The sequence below is a fragment of the Teleopsis dalmanni genome, chromosome 1 (assembly GCF_002237135.1).
Source record: "Teleopsis dalmanni isolate 2A chromosome 1, ASM223713v2, whole genome shotgun sequence".
Lineage (NCBI taxonomy): Eukaryota > Metazoa > Arthropoda > Insecta > Diptera > Diopsidae > Teleopsis > Teleopsis dalmanni.
In genome coordinates, this window is record NC_051846.1 from 186,044,929 (window position 1) to 186,064,609 (window position 19,681).

Here is a 19,681-nt window from a genome sequence, read left to right on the forward strand (position 1 = left end):
TTTGATTGTTTCTGTATTGAAGTGTAATCGTAAGAAACTTTTACAAGTTGATATAAAATAACTTATTTAAATATTTAACACAACTTTCTAATAAGAAACAAAACAAAACGTTGTTGTTTGATCTGTACATATATGTGTATTAATTTATAAAAATAGTTAAATATATGCAGTCTAAATAGTGGAAACTGATAATCAGAAACCAAATTAGACAATTGTGATACTACATTATCCAAAAACAGTCCTTTACTGCAATTCTCAATTGTAATAATGTTGTTAAAGACGCACTGGAAATAACATATATAAGATATTTTTCACGTTATAGTATACTAATATAGTTTTATCTTATAGCTATGCATTGGATAAGAATTTGGAATAATTAGCTATATGCGATCCAAATAAAAGAAACTGATAATCACAGACCAAATTGGACAATTATGATGCTACATTATCCAAATACAATCCTTTATTACAATTATCAATTGTAATAATGTTATTAGAGACACACTGGAAACATATAAGATATTTTCCAAATGATATTAAACTAATATAGTTTTATCTTATAGTTATGCATTGGATAAGAATTCCGAAGTTATTTGCTACTTTGATCCTCCCTTCATATCGACATAGCTTCAACAGTAATTACTGTTATATGCTCATGATTGTCATTAAAGCAATCTCAGTCTCAGGATAAACTCTTAATTCAAGTGAAGTATTTTATCTATTAAAATCACATAAAATTATTGTGTTGTGACTTAAGTTGTTTGAACCAAAAATAATATTGGACAAAATAAATACAAGTAATATATGTTATAATACGATATATAACTTATAAAAAAAATGTAATGAAATATATGAAATAAGGTTCAAGGATTTGTCTATAAATGTAATATATAAAATATTAATATAATTAAATACATTTTTAATAACGTAATAATTTTAATAGAATAAATTAAATAGTAAAATTTTTAATTTTAATGAAAATAACAAAAAAAATAAAATATATTTGATGTTAAAAAGCTAGTATATGTTAGCTGCATACTCGTGAGACATGCAACTAACATGTACTAAATACATAAATATTTAGTTTAATATATATAATTAATAATTACTTAGATTATCATGAATTATCATTATCACTATTATAATTAAAAGTAATAAATATATAATGAAATATAAAATGAGTTTTAGAATTAACTTCAAAAAAAATATTATTAATGCTAAAAAACTAGTACAGTTGGCATATTCTGATATGAGTAAGATTATTGCATCATTATCATATTTTAACTTCGAATTAAATTTTCGAAATAAACAGTAAACGCGAAGTATTATATCAACTTAGATCGAGTATAAGTATTTCCTTGTGGTACTTGAATTAAATATATACATATATTTAATTCAGTACATTATATGATACTGTTCAAAACTTTCCCGAAACGATTTTCAAACCTTCTCGTTAGTGTTGACCACTCATATAGCACAGAACTGAACATGAATAGGAAGCTCATAAACAATTTATAAATATCTATATATTAATATAATCTTCTCTGTTAAACTATATAAATATAAAACATAAATTTCTTTATGTCAGATTATTAAGATTATCTTTTAAAAGCTCTAATAACATTAATTATTTCTAATTAATTTAAAAGATTTTTTCTACCATTAAATAAAAACATCCTTTAGGTTTACTACTTTTATATGTATTACATATGTGTTATATACTATTAATGTAATTTATTTTTTTTTTCCAGATTAATTTACGTTTGATACTCGTTAGTGGCAAAACAAAAGAATTCCTATTTAATCCATCTGATTCAGCTGGTGATATAGCACAAACAGTATTCCTTAACTGGCCGGAAGGTAAGTTTTTTTTTAATTTTCATTTATAAAATAGAGTAGTGAAAAAGAAAATAGTTTAATGAAAAAGTTTAAATCCAAATTAAAAATATCAATTTTTATCAAATGAATTCTTGGACTGACCATACTGTTTATACTGTTAAATAAATAGTTCAATATAATAGTTCAATTCCAAATTAAATATATCCATTTTTATCAAATGAATTTTTTGGACTGTCTTTGGTAGTCTTTGAAACATCTATTGGTTTAATGGGGAAGACCTCATTAAACACAAAGGAAGGCTATGTAACACCTGGAGAAAAACGATAACACCGGCAAATCTTTAAATGAATTACGTTATATTGCTAAAGATAGAAACTGTTGAAGATTCTATGTAACAAGTCTATGTTCCTAATAGAGAATAGAGAACGGCTAATAATATTGGTTTAATTGTTCGTATATAATTTTTTGGACTACAATTGTTAGAAATTGAGCCCTTACAGTTTTAACCGTTGACAAGAAATAAAAATATAAATAATAAAAATAAAATACATAAGATAAAATAAATAAAAATAAAAATACTTATAAATAAATATGAATGTTGTAATATGTTTTAAAAACACATATGTTTTAAAAAGGACATTGACGTTATTTTCTCATTTAGTTGTAAATTAGTACTTATAATATATATTAGCATAATATAAATTATATCAGAAAAATCTAGGATATCTTAATAAATAATAATGCACTCACTAGAAAATAAATGTTATGGTCGTGTTTTTCAGTAGAACCAAATGAATTGCAATATATTAATATATTTATTACGCCTAATTCTCTAACATATATTCACTTATGTGAATATAACCCAATAATCCCGTTACTAAGTTTCGACTTGAAAAAAACTTCTCTACAAACGTCTTTGTTTGATGCTCGACGCCTTTTTCAGTCTCGTAGATCAAGTCTAGTTAAAGCTTAATCAACTAGTTCAGCCTTTTCACCTGTGGTTTCTGTCTTCGAATGTCGCTTAAAATATATATTTTCGCTATTGCCTAATCTACCATACTCTCGGCATGATGGAACTGGTAAAATCAATCAATTTAGTAAATGACAATGGCTTTGAAAAGCACATATAATTAGAGATTCATTCAGATATAAAAGTCGTCGTGAACACGTAGAAAATTCAACATTTTGAAAAGGATGAAATATTCTTTAGAATATTTCCAGTACTGCTTCAGAAATTATATGTATTTATGAGTTTCCACTTGAGTGTATACACTTTTATGTCAGTTACAAAGTTTTGAAAATCTAAACTATGCACTTCAAATGAAAAAAATTATTCTAAATAAATATCTATTGGAGCATAAATGTCGTTAAATATACAAACTGTTCACTGTTGGCCAAGTAAACAAACCAAAAATATTTCAAAATGTTTACACATTACAAATAAATAAAAAGTAATAAAACTTAAATTAAATTGTTTAAATGGGGAATTGCAGAAGTGCACAATTTAACTAGAAAACTAACTGCATTGAAAAATTGTTCAAATTTTTTGTTAACAATTTATTTCGTTTCAGTTTTTTTTAATTTTTTAAGAAAACCTACAGTAGAGTTGATAGGAGTGTATATTCGTAAGCCTTTGAATTTGCATATGTATATGCTGGTTGCTGCAGGGAACATTTCTGTAGAGTCCTTGATAATTTTGTTTGCAGCATTTTACATACGTACGTGTAAGTATCTCAATGTGAAGCATCAAGTTTTATACGCCAACCTCCACACACCACCAAATGTAGAACCTATAGGTAAACCAGCATGCGAAGTAATTTTTTTCGAGATGTCTATGGACGAATTGTACTTGCATGCCGTGTAAATAAAGTCCATTGACGATGGCGTTAAAATTTTCAACAAACTTTGTAAGTTTCAGTGAATTTTTGTTTGTTTTCCCATTCATGACGCGTGCTTACAATTTCCGCACAACTTGACAACATTGCGAATCCAGCGATTTCAGTGGTACTGTGATACGATAGCTTTAACTTGTTTTTCTTATAACATATACTCGTACATATGGTTCTTGAGAATGGTTTTGTACTGTACATCGTACTTTTGTTAGTTGTTTTGGTTTCCTGATATTTAGTTTTGCTTTTATTCCCTCAATACCGAGAGACATGTATTTGTCCGTATATGCGGACGTAGCAGTGCCGTTCCGAATGCTGCATTTTAATTTGTTCCTTAATTTGCTTATCATTTATTTACCAATTGACTAACAGGGGTTTTGGTTTTGGTTTATATATTCATTCATTTGCATACAGATGCAAACACAGGGCTCGTATTAACAGAGGTAAAAAGAACTTATACTGGGATCAAAAACGTGCACCTAGGATGACTTTTTTTATCAATTGCTTAACTCCTTTAGTTCAATGCTATTTAATATGTTAAAGATAATTGTTAAAGGTTTACGTAAGTAATTTATTGAAATTGGTTTATAAAAATATCTTCATATTATATCACTGTAATTAAAGTTTTAACCATATTTTGTATACTGTTATATACTGTTTTTATGAGATCTGTCTAGTTTTTGTTTATTTAATTATTGAATTATTTATGCAGGATCTCAGCATTGATGGTTTTTTTTTCGTAGATAGTCAATAAAGGTTTAACCATGTACATACTGAAATATTGATGCCATGAGGTTCAGCAGTAGCTACTACTATTGCCTTTTATGAGTCGATAAATATACCATATATGAGTCGATATATATATGTAAAGGAAAAACATAGAAGCATATGTGTTGTCACAACTTAAAAACGCACAAACAATTTTTCAAAATATATATACGATTATAATATTTCGTTTTTGTTTTTTTTTTTGTGATGAATAGGTGGAATAAACTGTCATACCGACCGTCGTCGGAAAAATGTGCCCGACTCATTAACATTAATATGTAGTATACAGACTAAAACATCCCCACTTTAGTGAGACTTATTTCTTCTCAGAACCGCTTTCGCATTACTTTGAGGGAGGTCTCTTTTATCTTGGCATTTCAGACCATGCTTTTGTGATTTTAAATCTATGTGCAGACCTCCACTTTTTCTATATTATCAGTTTATCATGATAATATAGATGTCTTGCTTATGCTTAAACTTAGCTAAGCACTTAACTAAACTATATTCATAATATGGTTTTTTTGTTCTATTATGTTTTTAAAATGTTTACTATATCTGATATCTTGCACTCTTTTAGCTGACAATAATTTATTCAATTTTGTGAATTTCTTAAAAATTAATATCTCCTTATGAGTAATGTAAATATTTTGTAGGTGCGTTTACGCTAAATTTACAAATACTACTTTTTATCAGAAAGTGTAAAAATATAATTAAAATTATTTTAAAATCGCATATAAAACCACAAATATTCCTATGTATAATATTTATAATTTAAAAAAACCTATTACTATAAATCTTAAATATGTCGCACTGACAACAACCGCAATATATTAACATACAGGCTCAGTTTTTACAATATGTACTATATAATAATTACAATAATGTATTTATAATTTAAAATAAAAAAAAAAAACGTAAATTACAATTATACATATGTTGTTAAATCTTCTGACCACATGTCGCCACCTTATTTGCTCGGATAATGTCACATTTCATGACATATGTATACTTGCATTTTAATCATATCAACATTTTAAATTTATTATGCTATAATGCTTATGTAAATATGTATATGATATTAATTTTTGAATTGTTTGACTGCTACTGTTTGTTTTATAAAAAGATCACGTCGCATTTATTCTATATAATATTGTATAAATTGCATTAAAAATACACGAATTACGTTTTTATTTATGATAAAAAAATTTGTTGCAATTAATTGTCATGAGTACATTATTTAAATTTTAAATTACTTATATAAAACATTCATACAAAAACTATATTAACTACCTTGAAATGCATGTTATAATTACTTTATTTAATTTAAACATATGTAATTACATCTTAGATGTAGAATTTATACGCAGATTTTGACTAGAATATAACAATAATAATTTTAAAAACATTCAGAACTATTTATTTTTTAAGCGCAGAATTTATGCCGGTATTCTCAAGCTATTTGACTATCAATAATAAGTGAAGGTGTTAATAATCTCTAATAAATAAAGCATTAGATAAACAGTAATAGGTTGGTTGTTGATATGGAATGACGTCCGCCTCAATGCTAATCAGATATATTAAAAATGTATGTTCGGCTGATTTCTTAAAAAGATATGTATTGATGAGGCTTGAAGACTTGATAGAAGTAATAGCAGTTGTTTAGTTAACTCTTTCGTGGACAAGCTCAAGCATAATCTCCATCATTTTGGCATCACAATCCAGGATGGATCATTGCCTCCTTTACAATACGCCTCCATTCTTCTCTGCATTTCGTTTTCTTTCTGAGTTGTGTTATTCTCATCGTTCGTATGTCGTCTTCTATATCTTGTAACCATCTTCGTCGCGGTCGTCTTCTTTTTCTACTCCCCTTTGGGTTTGTCTCGAAAATTTTCTTAGTCATTCTTTCGTTACTCATTCGTAGGATGTGTCCATACCAGCTCAATCTTTGGGCTGGTAGATTGTCAAGCGACAATCTTCTGAAACCATATCATCATATATTTTCACAAAGATTCCTGGTATTGATGCAGTGTTTGAACGTTCTCTACATTTAGATGGTCATAGTTGTGCAGATTCCTTTTAATTCTCTAATTAACAAGTAGAACTTTGCAAACTTATTGGGTAACCAAGTATAAACCGAATATCTAACAAAATTATTTTTTTTATTAAAAATAAAACTTTATTACAAACCAATTATAATTGTAATATTCGAATAATATTTTTGTAATTTACTTTAATAACAACAATTTGTTGTCAATTTATTATAAAAGTTTACTTTTAATTTTTTTTTTTATATGATGTTTACAATTGTGATTTATATTTGATTTATATTTGAAATTATTATACATAAAGGAAAAATATATTTATGTTAAAAGTTATTCTCAGCCGAATGTCAAAAGTTATTATTTTATGCCAACTATTAAATTTTAATGATGATGATGAAATCATATTTGAAACATGAATACAAATTGCTTTCAATTTCAATAAAAACCAAAGGACAAACATTAGAATTCCTTATATTTCACAAATTCGTATTTATTTAGAGACACATGTGTGCATACATGAAAAGATAACTCAATTATTGTATTTTATTCAAAATATTTGCATACTTCACTGTTAATAATTTATGTAAATGTCCGCCTCAACTATGTATTGTATCTGTTAAAGTTTTACAAATAGCTTTTTCGGTTATTTGTTTAAGATAATATGAATGATTTTGGTTTGGAAAATTGTTTTTGTTCTAACCGCAAATTTGGGCTATAACGAAATGACATAATAAATAAATTAGAAATTGAAATGTGACACAAAATAATTTGTTAAATATTATTTCAAATCCAGACAGACTTCCATTAAACGTGTATCTTATATGCAACTTAAAGAAAGGAAATAGTAATGGGAATGAAGTTATAAGAAACAATTTATATCACAACATTTGTGGAATGAAAACTAAATTATTTAGTAAAAGATTTAACAAACAATAGCAGTCAGAGACGCATAAATTCATTTAAAAATATAATTTAACATACAGTATTCTAGTAGACTCTCTGAATAACAAAAAAATATCAGGTTCTATTACGATGTTGATGACGATGTTCGATGCATTTGCGAGTACTTGGTACCTTGGTATCTTAATTACTTACAAGTACTTAAGCGTTTGTTATCAAGAGGACTCTTTATAATGCGTATTTATCAAACCTAGAATGTGCAGTACATACAATTCATTATATATATATATAATATTTACATTATTTTACATTATCTTTATATCATTGGTAGAAGACTCTAAACACCTGAAATTGCGTTACTTCATTTTGTAATGCATCAAATATTTAATGTTTGAATTCATTTGTTTTTATTATTTATATAAAATGTACTATTATATATTATATTTACATATTATTTATATAAAATATATTAGTCGAAATTTAGTTTAATTAAAAGTAAAACTAACCTTAAAACAACCTATAATTTTGTATTAACCCAAAATTTTATTAAGATACCTTCCGTATTATATTTTTATAAGAAAAATTCAGATTATAGTGACGTTATCCAAGTAGATTTAGCATAAATGTGTTTTTCAGATATTCTCAGTTAATATATGATTAATTACTTATTAATTGTCTCAACTTAAATTTCTAATTTCAGTTTTTCTAAAGATAGTTTAAAGCGCAAGTAGTGATTTATTATTCACTATCTATCAATTACCATAAAAAATATTGAATACATATAAATATTCAAAACTCTTTATAACAAATCTTATTTATTAATACTTAATTAATTGCACTAATTAAAAAGTTATTATAATAAACAATATTAAGATTAGTTACTTTCTTAATTGCTTAAACCTTCGCTAAATATTCTCTTAAATTGATTTTAAAAAACATTTCCTGAATTCAGCTTATAAAACTTGAATGTCTAAAATATCTAGAATTTTCAAAATATATTAATTCACAATAAAAAAATTTTTACAGTACACTAATTACTTAAGTAATACCTAATAAAATTAATGTAAGATAATCATCTTTACTATGAATTTTATAGTCTTTAGAAGACTTTAATGTTGTATATTTTGACACGCTGTTGTTGTGGTTGTACATGGATGGGGAAATAGTTGGGGATGGTGGAGGTGGGAATGAGAACAAGGGGTAGGTGGGAGTTAAATTGAACATTACCCCAGGTCCAGACGGAGACACCTGGCTACTTCAAAGAAGCGACCGTAACAAAACTTTGTATATAGGTTTTGAATTTTTGTAATTATATGAAACTACATTTCCGACTTCTTCAACTTCTTATTATTTATGAAAAACTATCCAGCCTTCTTAATGTTGTTCAATCATCAAAAAGGTTCACTTTTTTGCTTTTCTCTTGCTATTCACATTATCTATACATTGCATACACACAAAAGAGGTCCATTACAAATATTTTTAATAATTTTGGTTTATATTCATTATAAATTTTATACACAAATTGGATATATACCAACTATCCATTTAAGAATTTATATAAGAAGAAAAAGACAAAGTTTAATTGTTAATGAATTGTATTTTTATTAGCACAAATTTATTAACCTAAATTCCTGTACTATTTTGTTTATATCTTTGCAAAAAGTCATCATTACAAAGTAATTTTGATAAAAATATCTCAACATTAGAAAATATGGAACTTGTTTCCCGAGATTGTAAAATTTCACATCCAATGTACACTTCAACAACAATAATGCACCGAACACTCAAGATGTATTGCAGAAAATATTTTCATGTTCTTTATAAAATTTATTATTAGATACAATATTTTAAAACCCTTTCTTGATACACAGTTTGCTACATTTAATAACTACTTTCTCCGTCACTTATTGAATTATTTTGTAATAATTTTCTCTCACTTAAATATTTTGCTGCATCCCATAGTTTTGTCTCTTGTCCAACATACCAAGCTCCCTTCAATAAATCTCCAATTTAATAAACGCAGAGGAATAATTGTATCAGAGACTTACTCCCCTTACTATATTAATAATGGAATATATATATGTATGGGTATACTATTAAAAACATTTTTTTTTCAAAGGAATTGCAATCTATAGCTATTTAAAAATAGCATTAAAATTTTTTTTAAATAATCAAAGTCAAATTCTGCTTAAAATTAATGCTTTAGTAAATAAAATAATTAAAATAAAAACCATACAAATACTTTGAACGATAAACAATTTTAATTATTGCTTATGCATTGGTATTTGTGTTTAATTAGTTACAATTTATAATTATTATTTTAAATTATTGTAATTAATAGCAATTGTATTCACCACATTTATAATAACAATAGTGAAACTAACTGAACTTTGTATGTTACTTCCAATGGTCATAAAACAATAACAACGTTACTCAGTCAAGGCATTAACATTGACGTTGCCCTCAGTACGTCGTTTTTCATATGCTTCATCAAATATTACGAAGGGCAAATTATAGAAAATGCCTTTAATATATTTGACATGCATCCACACATAGCCTCCTCATATGACATAAGTCAACATCGCGAATAATTAATGGTTGAATTGTGTTTTAAATTAGTTTAATTTTCCCTTTCAATTTGCCAAAGAAATTGCGCCTGTAGTCGTTTGTGGTGGCAAAAAAAAACACTTCGCGCTTCTGCATTGAGTAGGTTTCAAATTACATGCATTCAAAGTCTATTATTCTTTACTCTGAAGAATGGAAGCCATCCACGCATCCACGGATAAAAGCATACCATTATTGTGGGTAACATAAACGCCACTATTAACACCGAGGTCAATATCTTATGGGGTCAATATTGCGATCAAAAGGAACAACAATGTCAGAATGTATGAAATTAACAAGGAGTGACCATAAAATATAATTAGGTTGCCTTAAATTAGTGCTTTATAAGCCTTTATTGTGCTACATTGTGTTGTTTTCAAATTATTGCATATAAAGTCGATTAATGTAGATGCAATTTAAAATCGTGGATTTATATCAAGAACATTTTCGTCGAAAATTGCAGAGAAATAATTTGTGCAAATAAATCCTTAGGCAGCATTGAATTTATTAAAAAATTATTATATATTACAAATTATTTATTTTGTGTATTATATTTTTTAAAAATGATAATAGTATAATATTAAATATATAAATAAATAGTAAAAATATGTTAAATATATTACATTTTAAATATCCACTTCTTTTAGTGTATATGTATATACAATCTTCCATAACTCGAACTTCTATAACTCAAATTTCTATAACTCGAATTTTCTGTAACTCGAACTAAAGAGAGTGTAACAGGGTTTAAAGAGCAAATTACATACAATTACAAAAACTTTCTTTAACTCGGAGTCTCCATAATTCGAACCTTTTTTTTTGCAAAATGGTACTTCGAGTTATGGAAGTTTAACTGTATATATTATTGATAAATTAATTTGTTATATTATTATTAAGTATTTAAATCATTTATCATTGTATTTTTAAATATTATATACAATTTTTTTTTATTAAATATTGATTAATTGTACAAAAAAAAGTTTGTAAAATCTTTTTTACTCTAATATACGTATCATAAGTTCACTTCACTTAATCATACAAAATTGCAATACTGTCACCTCTTTCAAACCACATATGATATATGCGGTCAATAACACTTGTGAACACCAATCAACCTGTCTGCAACTACAATTACCATAAACAACACGAATAACAGTGCATAAAAACAACAACAACAGCAGCAACAAAATATGTGTATCTGTAAAACAATTAACGTTACTGTATCTATGTTTCATATTTCATCGTGCTCCACCTTCCTGGCCGTGTCTAATGTTACTATACATCGTCACATGGAGTTGTGATAATAATAATAAAACTATCACTACCGGATTTATGGCTTTTGGGCAAATATTGAAGAAATGAATTTAATTGAACACCCAATTGACCAACATTGATTGTTGCAACAACGGCTGCGACAACGACAATAGCGCCAATGACAACATCTACGACAGCAATAAAAATAATAAACACAATTACAACAACAGTGAATAGTTAGAGTAACAACAGTAGCAGTGGCAGCAGACGTTGACTTACGACCGAGACCCTGAATTTTTTTCCATTTATATATCTATATCTACGAATGTTGTGTATTTTACATAAAAAATACTTGAAGTTGCTATTGTTGGTGTTGTTATTGTTATTTTTTATTACATTTTTTTTCGTTGCTGTTATGTTGCAAGTAATTTTTGTAATAATTGCAAGTATACGAGCATGTATCTTACACACAATGAATTTATGAAAATATGATTTATGTAAATAAACAATCTTTTTAAAGCAGTAAAAATAATCAAGTTCATTGCACAATCAAATCGAAAAACGTGTAATTCATAAATCAAATATTTACTTTTATTAATATATATGTATGTACTCCTCTTTACGTGTAATTGTAGAAATGATTTAGTACAATTTGAAGAAATATACGAGTACAAGTAAGACTTTGCATATAAATAAAATTTAATTCTGATTTACATGAATATTGACGATGACTTTGAAGAATGAAGCTTATATATATAAATACTACAAACTACTCTAAACAAAGATATTTACTGTACCGATATTATAAATCATATTTTTATATCAACAATTTTGGTTATCTTAAAAGTCAAGAATATTGTAACTATAGATATATGAAAAGTATTTAGTATATAATATGATAATATTATGAGTGTATGTTTGTTGATGTAATCAATTTATAAGTAATACTTACATACTCAAATAATACCTAATGGGTTCAGAAAATTGTATTAATTTAGTCTAGAATTGTTTCAGAAAATATATGAAACATCTATTTAAAATTCTAAGTTACAAAAAATTCTTGTTCATTTTTGAACAAAGTATCATTTCCAAGCGAAACTTAAAACTTCTTAGAGAAAGGTCTACAAATTAATAAAGAAAAAAGTAATACCGAGCGCATACTCTTTTCCAACAACTTTTAGTTTATGCGTATGGTTTTATCATTATCTATTGTTAGAGTTGTATTCTATTATGTCTACTGTTTATTGTTTTACTAAATGATATCCAATGTCCACAATTTATCGAACTATGGAAGTTGGAATATGCGAATAATGTATGTCTTTTCCAATTACTCTTTCCCAATCATTTTTAGTTTATGCATTTATATGTAAGATTGATTTTGAATTTATGTTTATCTAGATATACTCTGACCCTATTTGTAGCGTATAATTTATCTTTGAATAACTTTCTCTCTTTATCTTTCAACTTAATTTATCATAACTCAATTAAATATAATTAAATGAATAAATAAACTCCATCATTTCCCTTACATTTATAGTCAAGGTGCAACTTAACTGAAATATATGCATGTATTCTGTACATTTTAATAGTCAAAGTGTCAGGTAACATGACCAAACCATAAAAATAAATTTTAAAATATTTTCAATATAAATATTTTTAGAATCTGAATCAAAGTTAGAATCTGAAATATAATAAATAATGTTATTGGGTTCTTTTTATTTCAATTTTTATTGATACTAATTTTTTCAAAAGGCTTTTTAATATTAAAGAAAAAACTTTTTCTAAATTAAAATTTTTGATTTATATTATAAATTATTTATTTTTTTATAAATATATTACCGATGTTTAAAAGTGAGTTTTACTTTTTTTATCAAAAAAAAAACTTTTGCCAGAAAAAGTATTATAAAATAGTTTTTTTTTTATTTGAGAAAGGCTTTTGAAAACTCAGTGCTGTAGATAGTGTCATGAGGTGAATTTAAAATACTGGCTTTTCTATGTAAAATAATCTTACATTTAAACAATTTGAGTCGTAGAAATATAAATGATGATATATAAACATAAGTAACCAATAAAACATTTTGAGGAAATTACATGAAAATATGCAAAGCAGATTTAAATTTAATGTATATAACTTAAAACTCATTAATAGAATTCATAAAAAATCTTTGTTAATATTTCAACAACATAAACTTTTGATATTTAATACCTCCCATTATGTTATACGAAAAAAAAAAAACGAAACTTATTTTTGCCTATAAAATTTAGCTATTTAAAATTCAAAGCATTATAAATACTTCAAAAAGTAAATTAAATACAAATTATACATTTCAAACCATGGGGCATCATCGCATTGCAATTATTTATTTCACAAAAGTCTTAAATATTTGTAATTTATCAAACAGACAAAATTCACTAACTAAATTATTATTCTATTGATGTACAAACAAATCGACACATCAACATAATTTCAGCTTGTTTTCGGTTGTTTATGTGGTTTAAAATCAAAATAACATTTTATATTAAATTGCTTACATACCGACACACCCACTCTCATTCGAACCGTTAATAGTACAAAATTTTCCATTTCCTTTTGCATGCAAGACTACAGGCTACTACGTTCCTGTTTTCGTCCTCGACCATGTTTCAGCTTGACCAATATTATTTCTCTTTGACTTTGTTCTATTACGAAATAACGTATAACGTTCCTATTTGACTGACTCTGTGTTCCGACAGACATTTCAGGAAAAGTAGCAACACCACCAACGCAGCAGGACTATTTAATATTCATTTGTCGTTTACTAATGAAGGCGCTGCATTTGTCGCTCACTTATCCTGATTTATTTGCTATAAACAAATAGACAGACCAACCTAAGGACCAAATCACCAACGAACGTCAGTTCGCTCCAACCAACTTACTTCGATGTTATACTATATATGTGTGTGTGTTTATTTTGCGTCTGTGCTTTTATACGTAATGAAACTACTTCTCTATATAAGTACGTGCATACACTACCGACTGAACGCATTAATGTTTGCTCGTGCAAAAGGACGTGTCGTCCCCCAAACCGATACACCAATTCCATTCTACTGTGCATTGCATGATAAACAATGGAATTAATAGACCATGTGACGCACTAACTAAAAGTAGGAATACGACTTTTTGTTTCCTTTGTGCCACGATAGATTCAAACAAATGTTCGAATGTTGAATTCAACATTTCGGTTCGGTGAAAAACGCGTGAATAAGTAAAGGCATTCCGTTCGAGACATGCTCATCTATTTATTTCCTTTTTACTATTATTACTTCTTATTTTTCCTTTTACAAAAATACTGAAATCCTGTTGTACGGAAATCTAAAATTGCATACCAAAAACTAAGAACAGTTTATGGTCGATCAAGCACGCCCATTAGAAACACTACCAACTTCAATCTTAATAAATGTGGGTATGAGTTCAACACTATAAGTCTCTTAAGGTAATATTAAAACTAGAAATTGGTTCAATCTAACTACTTTATATTATATTGTTAGAAACACACGAGTATAAATGATGGTCATAAATGTTAAATAAATGATCACACAAATTATTTTAGAATTACAAATTAATGCTAAATATTTTATAACATAATTCATATGACATTTAAACAATACATATTATTATTGATATGGGAATTGGCACTGCGGTAGTCGTATCTATTGTGTCCCTTTCTGGGTTTAGAGTATATCTCCAAGCCCTATTGTTTCGATAAAGAGTAGTATAGAACCTACTTTACAGAGTTTATTTGTCTCTTCGGTAAGGGTATACATTCCCAAGAGTCTATTCTAACAGCACATGTGTGGCTGACTCTTCATTCTTTTCGCAGAATCTAAAATTTGCATCCGTATATGCCCAGCCTCGTAAGGTGGTAACATACATTGTGACCGAAAGGTTTTCGGAAGTTCTCATTTAAAATTCGCGCGCTGTATATTTTTCGATATTTTAAGTTTATGTAGTTTGGCAGCACTGTCCTTAATTACTATGCCAAAAATGAGCGCGATCTGTCGGACAGTTCGTTTACGGCAGCTGTTGAAACCAGTTCACCTCAGTAGTGCGTTGCGAAAAAAACAATGGAAAAAAATATTGAACAAAGAGTTTGCATCAAATTTTGTTTTTCGAACGAAATTTCGTGTGCAGAATCGTTGCGAATGCTACAAAAGGCTTATGGGGAATCAGTTTTATCGAAAACTCAAGTTTATGAGTGGTACAAAGCCTTTCAGGACTGTCGTACGACCGTCGAAGACATGCCGCGTTCTGGACGACCTTCGACCTCTACCACCGACGAAAACATTGAAAAGGCAAAGGAAATCGTGTTCAAAAATCCTCATGTGAGTGTTAGAGAGATAGCACGAGAGCTAGGCATCGGTCGTGAGATGGCTCGTTTGATTTTGGTGGACAATTTGTGTATGCGACGTGTCAACGCCCGGCTTGTTCCGATTCACCTCAATTTGTTCAACATTATCAACGATTTTAAGGCCAAACATTCAATAAATACCATCGAACAGCCACCGTATTCACCTGATCTTGCACCGTGTGACTTTTTCCTGTTTCCCAACCTCAAATTACCACTCAGAGGAACGCGTTTTGAATCCATAGAAGACGTAAAACAGAATTCGCAGAGGGAACTCAAAGCCATACCGGAAAGCGCCTATAAAAAATGTTTTGATGATTGGAAGAAACGTTGGCATTTGTGTATCGCTTCTAATGGAGCATATTTTGAAGGAGATAAAATAAATATTGATGAAGATTAAGAATTTTGCGTTTTATTTAAAATTTCCGGAAACTTTTCGGTCACAATGTATTTCAGTTTACAGTGTCATTAAGATTCCTTCGATGATACAATCCATACAATCCTATAATCTCCTATTGTAACAGATAATTGTCATCATTTTTTGAAAACTATTTAACTTAATGCATAATATTCAATTTGTATTCACTTATAAAAAACAACTAACTACAGTGAATAACATAATGTAGAAAGAGACAACTCAGACAATCACATTTTTGCTGGTGCCTTCTTCTTCTTATAGTGTTTATTATATCATTTTCAGTTACTCCAGTTTGTGTTACGCTTCATTTTTACTTGAAGTCGACCGGCGGAAAAAAATATTAAAAATACGTTTACATATAATATAAAATTTCTGATCACTCTTAGATTGACATTTTAAGGCAACGTTTATTAAACCGAATGAATATTTTCGGGATAAAACAAAATAGTATTAATAAAATGAAGTTTAAACTGTCCAACTAGTAAAAAATGTCTAGATTGTCTATCACTATTTGATAGTTTTTTGGCATTTTAACACAAAGAAATATAAAAATATTAAAAGAAACCGTGTAATTCTTAAATTCTTTGTCCGTATTATTATTCAATTGATAACTGATTTGTAGCATTTTTTTAAGTCAAGAAGTGAAATCCATCCCGTCTTTTTAGCAAGTTAAATAAACGAGACTACTGTATACAATTTCTTAAGCATTCTGACATCAATATTCACAGGTCAAACAAATATTTATTATAAATTTCTTTATTGTGTTTTATTTTAGATTGGGAACGGGAAGCTGTCTCGAAGGCTGAAATTTTACGTCTAATCTATCAGGGTAGATTCCTACACTGTAACGTAACATTGGGTGCACTGGGACTTCCATTGGGCAAAACGACTGTTATGCATTTAGTGCCGCGTGATAACTTGCCAGAGCCTAATTCGCAAGGTAATATCATAATAATTTTTTACACTGTTATGTATAATTAATAATACTTTCTTTATTTACTCCAACAGATCAAAGACAGAAAAGTAAAGGGGGTTCTAGTAGATGTTGTTCAACGACCTGTTGTATTTTGTAACTAATTAGTAGTAGTAAAAGTATATTTATAAAATATTAAATTATAAATAAATATCACTTAATAAATTATTTTATAATAAAATATATTTCATGGAATGCTAAGATAAATGTAATTGAAATAATTTAACTTTAATATTAAATTGAAGTAATAAAGTAAGCAGAAAAATAGATAAAATGATAATAAATGGAGTATAAAAAAAGATAAAAGCTTTTTCTCTCTTCTGAAACTATTTTTTAAATAAATTAAATTCAATATGAATTAATATATAAATGTGAATTTAAAGCAAAAGCAGAAACAAAAAGAAACAGAAAAACAAAAACTATAATAAATATATATATGTAGATATTTTATGTTAAATTAAAATAGAAAAATGAATTAAAATTTTGTGAAATCATCAAAAAAAAAATATTAATAAATATATTTATAAATTAATAAATTTACAAACTTGAATTATAGAAAAAAAATTTAAAATTATTTCAAATTTTGTTAAATCTTCCAATTTTTTCCTTTATATTATTAACTAAAATAAATTTATAGCAAAATTTTTTTCGTTTAAATTCTTGTTCTTGTTTTTTTGTTATATTTAAATTTGTGTAAAGCAATGTTACAATCGAGCTAATGTGATTATTTAAAACAAAAAAGTTTAATATGTTAAATAAAATTATAATAAACTAAATTCTGTTATTTATAAATAAATAAAAAAAAATAATTCAAAACAAAATAAAATAAAATATTTTTGTTTATTTTTATTTCTGTGCTAAAAAAAAAAACAATAAAAAATAAAAAACATAATAAATTATAATTAATTAATTAAATAAATTAATTATGAAGAAATAAACATATTTAAATAATAATGCAATACTAGCCACTTAAAATAAAATATAAAAATAAATAAAAAATACTAAATGAAATATCTAATTACAATAAATAAAAACCATTACATACAGTACAGATAGGAAACGTATAAATAAAATATTACGCTTTAGTGTTTTTTGCCGTTCGTAACAAATTTTCCAAATGTTAAACACAAAATACAAATAATACAACTATTAATAAAATCTTTAGCTGCAATATAAATAGTTTTATATTATTTTTATTTAAATGTTAATATTTGTTATTTTAATTTTTAATAAAAGTTTTATATATAAACAAATACTTTTAAATTGTAAATTAAAAAAATAATAATTTGAAAAAATATATTGTATTCGATTGTATTATATATACTTAGATTTTATATATATAAAAATTTTTTTATTTAATTATTAAGATTTTAATTTAAATATTTTTATAAATTAATATTATTTAATTTAGAACAAATATTTTAATTATTTTAAAAATTCAATGCAAATTATATTTTTATAAAACTAATTACTTTAATTACATCTTACTAATTAATTTTAAACTAAAGTTGCAGTAATGTTAAGAATAAACAAAAAATATGAAATATATTAAAAATATATATTGAAACACTTAAATATCATTTTTTATTTTTTATTCGAGTATATTTTTTAAGTTGAAAAATTTTTGTTAGTTGGAAATCAATTTAGATTGCTATAGATTGATAATAAAAACTTTAAACAATGTTATTTATATATGCTATTCCAAATTTTTAAAATTGAGATATCTGCAGTATTAGTTTATTCAAATCTTTTTTTTTTTTTTTTCAATTCAAAGAAACGATATTGCTAATAACGCAAATGTTAGAATATACATTAACTCTATTTGTATTAACGGTTAGATACTTTCCTGTTTACGGATTGAAATAAAAACTGATACAAGAAACATCTGACGATGTTAATCTATACAGCATATAACATAAATTGTTTCGGCTAATTTTAATTATTATTATTATTATTTTGAATTTTTTATAATATTAAATTTCTATCTAATAAAATTAAATTGTAAAGATCTATAATATATCTTATCGCAATAGTGTGTGAATGTGCAACGAAAATGAACTGACTGACACACCCCTATTATTTTTAATAATAATCGTAATCTATGCTATAGTATTATTTAATTTAAATTTAACAAAAAAAAAACTTATTTACATAAAAATCTGTTAAATTTTTATAATAAAAATAATTACAAAAAAGTAGTTATTAAAAATGCATATATATATAAAAAAATTATGTCTAATAAAATTGTTTGCTAACTTGTTGATGTTTCTATATTTATTAAAAAACTTTTGTTTCATTAAAAGTAGATTTTAAAAATAATACGATAATAAAAATGTTTTAATTAAATAATATATAAATTTACTAACTGTGTAAGTGTTTGAAGTAAAAATTAAAAAAAAAATGAATACAAAATATTGAAATATATACTAAAAAAATTTCACATATAAAAATTACCGAAATAAAAAATTTAGCAGCTTTAGTGCATAATTAATTGACTATATAATATTAATTTAAATGTGAAAAAATTAATTTAATGAGAAATACTATCTCTTCTCTAGAACTATAATTAATATACATATAAAAAATAATATAATAATTTAATAAAAATT

The 19,681-nt window shown here is 26.1% G+C and overlaps 1 protein-coding gene across 3 annotated transcripts in view; it reads left to right on the forward strand.

The window, feature by feature from the left end:
- The window catches only part of LOC119670717 (uncharacterized serine-rich protein C215.13), a 103,270-nt gene extending 86,051 nt beyond the window's left edge, over positions 1 to 17,219 (forward strand). For all 3 annotated transcript variants that reach the window (XM_038081102.1, XM_038081104.1, XM_038081103.1), the window contains 3 exons: positions 1,752 to 1,860; positions 16,875 to 17,039; positions 17,108 to 17,219. In XM_038081102.1, coding sequence (XP_037937030.1) covers positions 1,752 to 1,860; positions 16,875 to 17,039; positions 17,108 to 17,172 — 339 coding nt within the window. In that variant the 3' untranslated portion in view covers positions 17,173 to 17,219. The remainder of the gene's footprint in view (positions 1 to 1,751; positions 1,861 to 16,874; positions 17,040 to 17,107) is intronic.
- The last annotated feature ends 2,462 nt before the right edge of the window (positions 17,220 to 19,681 follow it).